This window comes from Excalfactoria chinensis, chromosome 2, assembly GCF_039878825.1.
Source record: "Excalfactoria chinensis isolate bCotChi1 chromosome 2, bCotChi1.hap2, whole genome shotgun sequence".
In the NCBI taxonomy this organism is placed as follows: domain Eukaryota; kingdom Metazoa; phylum Chordata; class Aves; order Galliformes; family Phasianidae; genus Excalfactoria; species Excalfactoria chinensis.
The window spans coordinates 89,988,504-90,001,069 of record NC_092826.1 but is presented as its reverse complement, the minus strand read 5'-3'; the positions used below and the strand labels follow the sequence as shown (position 1 = coordinate 90,001,069).

The window sequence follows — 12,566 nt, the reverse complement described above, 5'->3', positions numbered from 1 at the left end:
CATGCTGGCTCTGTAACATGTAAAACCAATGACTGTTCCCCAAGGAACCTACATCTTTGTCCAGTGCTTTCTATTGCCTGGCTCCTTTTTAACAATCCTTCGTGCATCTCAACTTAAGGAATCTGCCTCAGCTTTCATTATGTCAGCTGTACAAAAGCATTCAGGATTTGACTAGTTCAACTAACACTGTCAGTTTGTAGAGCTAGTAGTTACTCTCCTAATGGAACATGTCTAATTTCTAGTTCACAATGACATGACTCAAAGAGCTCTGAAAGAGTGGAACCTAACCTATAAATGGACGTTATGAAAGGGAGATAGAATGATAGAGGTCTTTTCCAACCTTAATAATTCTAAGATCATCATGACAGTTTGACAAACCATCACCACTGTGCCCACTAATCCACATCCCTAAGTGCCATATCTACCCCTTTCTTGAAAGCCTTCAGCAACGGTGATTCTACCTCTTCCCTGATCAGCCTATTCCAATGTTCGATCACTGTTTCAGAGAATGTTGTTTTTTTTTAATAAAGTATATGGCCTGAACCTCTCCTGCCACAAATTTAATGCCAAATCTTCTTCTCATATTACTAATTACGAGAGAGAGGAGACCTATCCCCACCACGTTACATCCTCCTTTCAGGTAGTTGTATTGAGCAATAAGGTCTCTCTTGAGCCTCTCTTCTCCTGACTCAAACCCTAATCCTAGCTGTTCCTCATAACCTTGTGTTCCAGACCCTTTGCTAGCTTGTTGTCTTTTAGAAGTGCACTAGGGCTTTAGCATCTCTCTTGTAGTGAGGAGTCCAAAACTAATGCAGTACTCAAGGTATGGCCTCACCAGTGCCAAGTACAGAGGGATGATCACCTCCCTAGTCCTGCTGACTGCACTATTTCTGATACAAGCCAGGATGTCATTGGCCTTCTTGGCCACCTGGGCACATTGCTGGCTCTTGCTCAGCCATGTGTCAACTAATAACTCCAGATCCTTTTCTTCTGTGCAGCTTCCCAGTCACACAAGCCTGTAGTGATGCACAGGGTTGTTGTGACCTAAGTACAGTCAGATCTATTTAAACAAAGTTTTTCTGTGAGCTTGCAGATGTCTGCTTCCAGAGTGCAAGCACCAAATTCTATTTGAAAATCCTTTATCCTTTTTTCATTTTCTGCATGCTCCAGTGTTTATAGATAAAAACAGTATTTTCTTCCCCATTTTTAATCATATGGGGAGAGGAGGAGACACCAATATCAGTTCTGGGAGGGGAATATGTTGCAAGACAAACCAAAACTACTGGACTTGAAACAGGAGTAAGAAAATCTTTTAACACAGCAGCAACTAGAAAACACAAGGGATCACACTACCTACTTGTGCAATACTAAATCTCAGTATGGTATGTGCCAAGACAAATGTAGAAGACAAAAGAAAGGGGAAAAATAAATAAATAAAAAATTACTAGATGTCTTTACTGTGGGGATGGATAATGTTTTCAAAATTTAAATACATTTTTGCTGCTCAGATTGTCCTACTGCCAAACTCAGGGAAAAAAAAAAAAAAAAAAAAAAAAAAAAAAAAAAAAAAAAACTTTACAATTCAGTATTCACAGTAGAAAGGTCTGGAAAGTTGCTTTCTGCTGCCAATTAATTTATGTCAGTCTTGCACAAGCAGAGGTAGAGGTACTACGAAGTGGCCTGAAGCACTGGTATGAGCTTTTTCTAGATCCATCCAAGAATCTAGGAAAGCTGTTATCTTTGTAGGCTGAGTTTGGGAACCATCCATTTGTGCTACCCAATCCTCTTGATTACTACATTAAAATAACTATCTAGCATGAATTTGTTTTATGTTGGCCTGAAGAGGGTTTTTCAGACAGAACAGCCATTTAAACAATGGCAGCTTAGGAATGGGAACATTTCTTGGAAGAATTCCCAATTGACCCAGTCATGTCACTCCAATCTTACAATATTACAGTGCGCAGCAAGACAAACTTCTGACATTAACTCTTCTTTCCATCTGTCAGAACCTTTACCTTATTTCCTTTCCATTACCATCTGTTTTTTTAAGTCTGGAGAGTTCACTCTCAAAATTTTATCAAGAACCAGAAACCTTCCTTGTAATAGAACAGAGATTAATGTCTTATTTACTTAGCTTTACAAAAATTCTGAATTATTCTAACACTCCTGATAAACAGAACAGTATAGTTAAGTCTATCAACTTTCTCAAACTATAACAAGATGTTCCCTAGAACTGCAGAAAGTGCCTATGTGCAAGGGATATTTACTTGTTCGTCTACATCAACAAAATTCTTAGAGAATAGCTCACATATGTAAAATTTAGTTTGACTTATCTTCTTGCTCTTTCATTATTCCTAATGCAGCATCACTGAAATAAATGGGGGAAAATATTTTTGATTCTTCACTATGGAGAAGAGTAAAAAAAAGTAAGTTATCACATACTCAAATCTCTAATGCAGTAAAAGACTTTCTCTTTCAAGTTCTTTCAAGTTCTATCAAGCTTATGTCCATTTTGGGTCATTCAGATGCCTGCTGCAATAGCAAACAGATGTGCAGTGGTAGCATAACTACAAGACTTAGACTTTGATGACTGTTCTTTCCAATGCTTTTCCCCTTCTAACATTCACTGTAGCAAATGTAACATCTTCAGTGGAGTAGAGAGGTCTTAGAAAAGAAGACTTTGATGAATTTTTAAGGTTCTATTTAAAGCAACCCACATAAAAAGTTACAATACAAACAACTTGGAACATACTGAAGATTGTGTTTTGAAAACACATTGTTGGGTTTACTACTTCACAGAATATCTGAGGTTATCAGGTCAATATTATGCATGCTGGGAGAGAACTACAATATGAGCAGCAAACATCAAAAGATACATATGTTACAGTTAGCATCTTAACAAGCTTCAGGACAGATTTTTAGTCACATTAAAATAACTTATCTGAGTGACTATATCCAAGAAAGCAAACCAGTCTAGACTATTGAAAGAGAATCCCTACTATTGGCTCTGCAATAAGGCAAATGTTAACTTCAACGATTCATTCATATGTTTGTCTGGGGAAATATTTTGTGTATACATGCATAGACATGCACACATATGTGCATGTGTACATATGTACACAAACACACATTTTCACCATTTAACCAGAATATACAAAAACTGTTGCCCAAAGGAAACAAGATAAAAACAAATTATTGTTTGTAAATGTGGCCACAGAACCCTCAAATGTGCACACCACACAGCTTTAACTCTTGTGCTCTGAAGAAGTCTATAAACTACTGCTTTGTAATTTCTATGTATAGAAATGGAGGTGAGATCTCATGTTCAGCATTGTGTAATGGTGTATCTGAAAATAAACTGAAATAAAGAAAGGGAATACCATTGGCCAAGTGAAGGTTATATTTTTTCCTTAGACAAGATCCCAGGATGGGGTTCAATCAGCAGCACAAGCATCTTAGCACTGCTCTGCTCAGTGCTTCCAGCAGCAGAAATTACTGAACAGAGGTTGATTCTACCATCGTAGTCTCAGCCCATTCAACCTTGTTTACCATTTTGATGAATTTTCAGCATTTTGATGAAACTGTTGGAAGGTCAAAAATGCTGAACATATACTTTGTTTTTCTTGTGTTTGTTTTTTTGTTTTTTACTTTTGCATCTCTTTCTACTTAGCACAAACCTTTATATTCCCCTAAAGACCATGTCTGCATTTTAAATCTTCCTCCTTTGTTCAATTTGTAATTTTTTTCTCTTCATTCTTTTTTTTTCCAGATTATCAGATTTCATACTTCATTTATATTAATTTAAATTCATACATAATTTCATTAACCTTCAATTTTAGCAAAAAGCCTAACTCTTGTTTAGTCTGAGTTGCTTTTTCTGCAGAAAAATAATTCCATACAAAAACCTTCATTCAGAGGAATGAAACTTGAAAAAGTAGCTTCTTCTCTGAATACTAATATCCTTAATACTAATATTAGTATTATTAGTACTTAATACTAATATTAATACTAATATCTTTATCAATGGCTTAAGTTATTTGCCCACTCTATGAAGGCAATTTGGTCTTGAAGGATTTATTCCCCCTCTCTTTGGACTTCAGTATCAGCAATGCAGCAGGAAGAGAGCTATATAACACTGCCAGCAGAGTCCAGTAACACCATTCAAATAATTCTATTTTCTGAAGCTGCACTGTGCATCTGTAAGAGTTTTCAACTCCTATCTCAACTGTACCAGTGATTAACTTTCTTCCTGATGGACAGATGTGACAAATGACACCTGCCTCAAAAACAGAAACATTCATTATTTCGAAATAATCAACTAGAACAGTTGAAGACAGTATAAAATTACTTTAAGTTTTATGGTGACATAAAGATTCCCACAGTAGTTTTGCCTGTTACTGTTACTTTTATAAAATGTTTAACAATGCCAGGAAGCTAATTATAACCAAAGAGAATATAAATAGTACATGCTCATTTTAAAAAGTACCTCTCGGTGGCATTGGAACTGATTGAGGATTTTAAACACACCTATTATGGAACATCCTCATGAAAGTTTCTTGGACTTGTCTGACTCAGCATTTATTGTTCATTTATTCCAGAAGCCATCCAGCTTACTGTAAAACTGTCATGGTCTTATGTTTCTTGGTATTGAAATTCTACATCATAACATCATGTAGTACACTGGGAGTTAAAGGGTTAATGTTCCTGTTCCATGGATTGTTGCTATTTCCAGGCACCTGATTCTCAGAAGAGATCTTCTACATATCCCAAAAGACTTTCACTGTTCTGTTTCCATTTTCCTTTTTCTGTTTAGAGGGAAAGATAAAACTGTTCACAAGTCATGAGACTGCCCCTTTCTTTTACTCCTCCTCCTGTGGTGTGTGCTCCCTTGCTGTCTCACCTTCAGCATTCAAGCAAGGCCTTAGTTTTGGACACTCTCTCTATTTGATTTATTAGCTACAATTTAAATTATATTGAATTATATTGTGTTATCTCGTACTGCACTATCATGTTTAGCAATTTAGTTTTCTCCCTTAGCTCATTGCAGCTCTTTTCTTTTCAGGCCTATCTTTTCCCCACTCTCCTTTCCTCTCTTCTGAGACATAGGTCCATGGGTCCTCTGCCCCAGTTAGTCACAGAACTGGGCCAAAATCACACATAAACTACTGTGCTTATTTAATGTTTGTGACAAGCTGAAATTTCACAGCACACTCTAGTGTGACAGGTAGCATATCTTAAACACATAATTACAAGAAACCAGGCCATGGTGGTCCTGCAAAATACATTTTTCTTTCTTTCTTTCTTTCTTTCTTTCTTTCTTTCTTTCTTTCTTTCTTTCTTTCTTTCTTTCTTTCTTTCTTTCTTTCTTTCTTTCTTTCTTTCTTTCTTTCTTTCTTTCTTTCTTTCTTCCTTCCTTCCTTCCTTCCTTCCTTCCTTCCTTCCTTCCTTCCTTCCTTCCTTCCTTCCTTCCTTCCTTCCTTCCTTCCTTCCTTCCTTCCTTCCTTCCTTCCTTCCTTCCTTCCTTCCTTCCTTCCTTCCTTCCTTCCTTCCTTCCTTCCTTCCTTCCTTCCTTCCTTCCTTCCTTCCTTCCTTCCTTCCTTCCTTCCTTCCTTCCTTCCTTCCTTCCTTCCTTCCTTCCTTCCTTCCTTCCTTCCTTCCTTTCTTTTTTTTTTTTTTTTTAGTTTAGTTTCCTAGTAAATTACTTGTGAGTACAAAGAATCTACTTGCTTTATATCTCTGTCTTTAGTTTCTTCCTTAACAGTATTTTAACACAGTAACTTCAGTCCTGGCCAAAGGTTAAAAAGGAATGTCCTTGAGATAGTTACTTGAAATTTCCTGCAAGCAGAAGTTAACTGGGAGGTGGAAACTATGTATGACTCCAGAAAAAGAACCCCATCATGACAGCTCATCCTTATTTATCAGAGGCCATTTGGGAGACTAATCTCAAGATGAAAACACAAGAAAACAAATAATTGATTTTGCTTATAGATAGTTTTGTTTCAAATGCATTATTTCTCTTTCCTTCCCTCTCAAACTAAAGGGAATTCATTAAACTGCTTCCCCACAGTGCAAACTACAATAATGAAATACAGCTTTCAGCATCAAGGGTACAGAAGAGAAAAAAAGTTTTTGCCAGATCTGGATTCAAACTTAACATTGTCCTTAGGTGGTAAGAACACATATCAACAGCACAATTCTTTCTTTCACAGACCAACTAAAAATCTGGCCTCTGCTTTCCTCCTTCCTCCTGCCAGTTGCCCTGGAATGTATCTTGGCAAGGCTCAATTGATCACTCCTTTCCTGGTCAACAAGGGCTCCTTACCAATTTCTGAGTTACTACCTCTCTTCCAGGATAAAGGAGGTGTAACTATGAAAATCCCAGAGAATATGTTTAATACAGATGAAGTCCTCTGATTGATCTCTGTGTTACTGAAAATTATACTGTTTTGTTGTTGTTTTTTTTCCATGTTCTACTCATAAATTAGCATTAAATAGTACAACCTGAGTGAAATCTGCACGGACAGTGTTTGTATGTTGCATTCACCAAAACTGGCATCAAATTAAAAGCACACCTGGGGGAAGAGAAGCTTTTTTGTCTCTCATTCCTTTCTTCTGGATTATGATTTAACACGACACCTTCAATGTTTTGCTGCTCTTCCTCTAGTGTGAGAGGAATTAAGGGCTGTTGTATTTTCACCAGACTCACAGGAGAATACAGTGAACCATAGCAGAGATGTACAGAAACCAGCAGGCAAAGATTCACTTGTTTTCCAGTTGAGAAAAGTTGAGAGATGAAATAAAATTCAGGGTCGATCCTGCTTGTACAGATACCAATCAGTATTGTAAAATCTCTTGCTGGACGAGCAGGTGATTTTTCATCAAATCTAATAGAAGTGCAATTAAAAAATGCATATGGCTTCGGATGTGTTATATTTCTTCTCCAATTCCTTTTTCCAAAAGACTGTAAGTAAACATTGCATATTGACTTCCCTAGCATTTTTAAAGGTATAAGCCATGCTTACATAATTCTGACGTGGCTGTCTGCCAGCAGTCAAAATTTTCTGTTTCAGAAGTATACCAGATATCAGCTTGCAAGCAGTTCAAGAAGTCAGGAGTAAGTTATTCTTCCTGTCATAGCTCACACAGTATAGTTAAAACAGCTGAAGACGAAGGAATTAATTTTTTATTCTCACCAAAAATTTGAATCTTGTGGAACGGGATATCATTTTGTAGGAAAAAAATATATAGTTATAAAAATTAATTAGAAACTGAACAGAACCTGTTTATTCCCTCTGATTTATGAACATATTATATTTCAGGGTCCTTTTTCTTTATCCTCTTAACACAAATCAGTCTCTAAAAACCAGAATAGCCAACCTTTAGGTAAACAGTCCTGGTTTCACTGAAACTTTTTTCAGGGTCTCCAGAATCGGTTTCAGGCATATCTTTTAGCTTACCATAGCAACTCATCTGAATATCACAACAAGCAATGCATTAGTAACTATGTGCAGTACAGCAGTGGGAGAGAAAACAGGAGAAAGAATGCAGCAATTGGAGTTCTTGACCTTTCTTATTCTGTGTCAAAAGTGTCATAACCAGCTGCTAGACCTAATTAAAGCATGTAAAGACTTCTGTTCTTTTTCCATAGCTATTTCCCTTCACCTACCATTGCTACAGGGCTTAGTTGAAGTAGGCTACATCACATATCAACTAGGATCTCACTCTTTATTACAGCCTTCAGTGGCCCTGTACCTCTGTAGTCCTGATCCAATTTCTTGTTTTTGTAATTAGCATTAATTATGGTAGATTAATCATTAACTGAATTGTTAGAAAATATATTCTGAAATATCTCTCAGGATTAATTTTTCTTTATTCACTTGTGTAGGAACCAGCCTTTCTTAGATGTCATCTGTTCCACTTTTAAACTGGCACTTTCTAATACTACCGGAAGGAAGATTATTGAAACTAACTGCCAGTGCACCAAACTCACACTACTATGTTTTGCTATAATTAGGTGGGAGGAGGAGAACAACCAAGTACAAACCATGATTTTTTATCTTGCAATGAGAGGCCATAGAGAGTATAAAATAGTAATTCATGTGGCTATCTTTGGTTACTGGATCTCACATTCTGCCTTTGTGCTGGGCCCCAGTTGGTTAGTCACGAGCAGCTGCTACTACCACACCCACCCAGTTTCACAGGGAGAGCATGATACTCTCAACCAGCATCTGCTTCCCAGCACCGCAAACTTTTGCAACCAGCAAGGCAACCATAGATACTCAGGGATATCCGGACTAGAAACTAAGACAAGCTGCCCAGACGTTCAGTCATGGGGAACTCCAGAATCTGCAAGTTCACCAGATGTCTGAGGGCAGACTGAGAGAGGTATCATGGGTGCAGATGTGTTCATCTTAAACGTTTTGAGCATGTGGCCAGGCTGCAAGAAGAAATTACCAGGCTGAGAACTATCCAGGAATCAGAGAGAGAGAGAGATCAGTGCATGCTATTGTGCAGTGACACTGTCAGAATGATAAGCTAAGCAAGCTTCCAACCCTGAGATAACAAGACATCAAAAATATGCAAGATGAGGAAGACTCTGAACTTCAGGAGAGCAAAATTCAGACTCTTCAAGGTATTACTGGGTGACATCCCCTGTAATATAGTCCTTAGGAAGAAAGGAACAGAACAGAGAATGATGCATCTGAGGACACTTTTTCAAGAACAGAATTGGTCTCCATCCACCAATGTAAGAAATCAAACAGAGGAAGCAGGAAACTGGTATGGCTGAGCAAAGGCCTGCTCATCAAACTGAAGTATAAGAAGGAAATGCATAGGTAGTGAAAGCAGGGACACATAGCCTAGGAAAAACACAAGAATGCCTGTGAGAACCCTTCTTTGTTTTCTGGCTCAAAGCTTGCTTCCTGAGGTGTTTTCTAGTGATAAGACTCTCAATGATTTATGGAGGAGGCAAGTGATGGGTGCTACCGTGTGACAATCAACATCACCCTGTAGGCATCTGACAGCACCTTCCTTCATAGCTGTTTGCTTCCGGAAGAGAATGCACAGGAGTGTTTACGGGCGGAAGATCTGGCCTGGGACTAAATAGCTCCAGCTTAGTATGGGAAAATTGGGGATTGATGCCATCGTGTCCTGTGAAAAACAGGATGCAGATGGGCATCCCTGCTCCCTCTTATTTGCTGGCAAGGCCCGGAAGATGGAAACAAAAGGAGTTTTTGCTGAGATCCCAAAGCCAGAATTTTCTACCCCAAGGAGAGCTGACTCAACTACTTTGGATTTGAGCTGTCACTCCAAAGAGAAAGCTGACTCGACCACTTTGGACTTATAAATAAGTTGGTGCTACCATTGGAAATTCATTCATTCATTCATTCATCGTCGTCGTCATCGTGAACAGCAACGACCCACCACTAATGAAGATCAATGACAAACCTCGCTGGATCCATGGTGGTGACTATCTCCCTCTTGCTTCCTGAAAAGACTCCTTGCTTCTATTTCCTATCTTTACTATTGCCTGTCTTCCCTTCCCCATCACCCTATATCATAATAGTGTCCGTCCTCTCCTTCCCCATCTCCCTAATTAAGATTTATAATAAACTGGTCGGACCAACATTTGAACCGTTGTTTCTTAATCTCACGCCGGGTATACATATATCAAAGAACCTTGCCTCCCTCCTATAAATTGGGGCGAGACATTTTATTTTGGCGTAGTCGGCAGGATACCCGCCGTGAGAGTGCTGTCCTCCCAGATATAGCCTGAAACTTTTCTATGTGCACCTCCTGGAGTTGCAAGGAGCGACAATTTTGGTAACTTAGATGTGAGCACCTCTCCAGGAAGACCGCTCCATATTCTGAAACTTTACTTGCTTTTGTGTTTACCTCTTGGGGACGTATGAATTAATTTTGACTATTTGCTTTTGTTTTATACGTGTGTGCCTCCTCGAGAAGACAATTTTGCATTTTTTGTGGTTTAAGTAACTTGTAACGTGTTTTGGAATTTGAAAAGTTGTGTGTGTGCACCTCTTGGGGAAGTGAGGAAGTAATTTTTGACGTAAAGCGTGTGTTACTCTCCAAGAAGTTTATTCCTTTTTTGAGAAGATTTGAAGTGTTTTTCTTGTAGCTTTAAGCTTGAAGTTTTTCTGGCCTGACAGGATAGCCAGGAGCGATTTAGGTGTTTACATGTTCTTTGTAAGAGTTGATTGTGCTTCTTGGTCTTTTGTGTAAGGGAGGAGTGATTTGAGAATTTGCGTTGTTTAAACTTTTTCTGTGCGCACCTCTCCGAGTTGCCAGGATTGAGAGCGTCTTGTAACCTAGGTGCGGAATTTGCAGTTTTTCTGTGTGGCCTCGCAGGAAAATAAGGGGCGATTTAACCCAAAAGGTGTTGTTTTAGCCTGCTGTCTTTGTGTGCTCCTCTAAACAAAAGGGAGGCATGATTGTAGCATTTACATTTGTTTAATTGGTGCGTGCCTCCCTGGGCAGGGGTAAGGAGTTAAGTGTACCTTTTCTTCCCTTAGTGTAGATCTTTTAGGGTATTGAGAAATGAGTGAAAGTATTGCCACTATGAAAAGTGAAAATGTGCTATTTGACCTTTTAGAAAAGCACGGTGCTCGGCCCTCTTTATCAGGGGTGGATTGGGCACGACAAAACTGGCATAACTTGCAGAGTGTTTCAGACCGCATTTGTGTTTTACAACATGGGGCTCGTACCCGAGCCGGGAAAGGAAAATCGTTTATTTGTGCGGTACTCGGTGCAGCTTTAAAAGCAGCCGTGGAGTTCCGAGATGAAAAACATTCGGCAGAAACCCAAACCATACAAGCATTACAGGAATCAGTTAAAGTAATGCAAGAATTGGTTAAGTCTCTGCAAAAACAAACAGAGGAACTCAAAATGCAACTAGAAAATGAAAAACATGATGCAGCCCTCTTACTAGAGGCTTTGAAGGAACAGTTAGGGTGTAAGGATAATAGCGATACTATTGCCCATAGTTTGCCTCAAGAAAAGGTGTATCCTTTCGAAGGACTGAAAGAAATGAAGGAAAGGCTTGACAAATTAGGGGCCTCTCCCGCCCAGATGCGTCCTTTGATAAAAACTGAATACACATTCGATAACAGTGAGGATTTGGATCCTCAAATGAATGTTAAAGAAACTCCCTTTTCAGCCACTGAACTAGCAAAATTGAAAAAAGAGTTCAGCCGCTCTCCGAAGGAATCAGAGACAGAGTATGTATGGAGGGTTAGTCTCACTGGTGGAGACCAAATACTGCTAACCGAAAAGGAAGCCGAAGGTTATTGGGGACCGGGAGTATTTTTAACTACTGGTAACAATTGTGCTCCCTGGTCCCTAACGCAGAGGGCTGCCTATTGGGCAGGTGGTCTTAACCCTTTAGAAAGGGGAGACCCTCTTGCCATTACTGGAACAGCTGATCAATTAGTGGAAAGTGTCCAAAAGGCTGCCTGTTTGCAAATGATGTATGATAGAAAGTTGCAGCCACATCATGAATCACCTATGATGATGCCTGTTGATCCTGAAAGGATGACTCCTTTAATTAGGGGGCTTCCAGAATCACTGAAACCCATAGGCATACAATTACAAGGAAAGATACAGGCTATGCCTCGGGGAGAAAGAACCCGGGCAGCATTAGAAGGAACTGTAACTTCTAACCATCCGCAGTCAGGATATAAAGTATGGACATGGGGGGAGGTTGCCCAAGAATTAATTAATTATGAAAGAAAATATGGGCCGGTGATTTCTAACACTAGTAAATTTGACCCAAGGGAAGTGAGGCTTGCAGCAGCCAGCCTTGCCCCTGGGCCACCTAGCCTAAAGCTCATTGGAACTGGAAGCGTCTCATTGCCAGTAAGAACAGGCAGGCGAAATATTGATCATAAACGTAATTGTCTCTGGACACTTGGCTGGCAAAAGGGTGTTCCACGAGATTTGATGAATGGATTACCCACAGTCAGACTAGAGAAATTAGTTAACTGGTGGCCAGAACAAAAGCTCAAGAAGCTCAAGGAAAGCTGATGCTTTCGCCCCCTCCCCCAGATGAGCGGGAGGTGGGGGGGGGAAGGCAGTGAAGGGGTGGATGTATTAGAAAGCTCACAACAAAAGGAGATCCTCGATTAACACCTTCTGTCCCAAGGCCTCACCACTCCTGCCAATTCCCCCTGTGAGTCACAATACAGTTACTGATAAGCCAGGGAAACACTTATCTCCCTGGCCAGCCTGTGTCAACTGACTCAGCTAACCTGAGGACAGTTTCCCTAACCTTAATGAAATCCCTTAAGAAATATCCTTGGAAGGCTAAGGACTCCCCGATAAAGAAATGTAAAACCAACTCTTGCTGGATTGTCCCCTCATTTTTTAATTGTATTAACAATAACCCCAAAAGGGCAAGTTGTCTTGTTTTATTTTGCAGAAGATCCCCGTGGGACCTTTACTGAACACAGAATGGCTGATAGCTGACTTTAACCATTTGTGTTCTGTGACAGAAAAATTGAAGATATAATCATGCTAGAATACTGATATACCTCTTTATTACATGTTTTGGT

The 12,566-nt window shown here is 39.4% G+C and overlaps 1 protein-coding gene across 1 annotated transcript; it reads left to right on the top strand.

Annotated features, from left to right (window-relative positions):
- The first annotated feature begins 10,547 nt into the window (after window positions 1-10,547).
- LOC140247901 (uncharacterized) lies at window positions 10,548-12,039 on the top strand. Its single transcript, XM_072328105.1, has one exon. It carries the CDS (start codon window positions 10,555-10,557, stop codon window positions 12,037-12,039), a length of 1,485 nt encoding a protein of 494 aa, XP_072184206.1. The 5' UTR covers window positions 10,548-10,554.
- The last annotated feature ends 527 nt before the right edge of the window (window positions 12,040-12,566 follow it).

Bases quoted from the DNA above. Each gene is read 5' to 3' on its own strand.
- LOC140247901 (XM_072328105.1), top strand. From the start codon at position 10,555: ATGAGTGAAAGTATTGCCACTATGAAAAGTGAAAATGTGCTATTTGAC.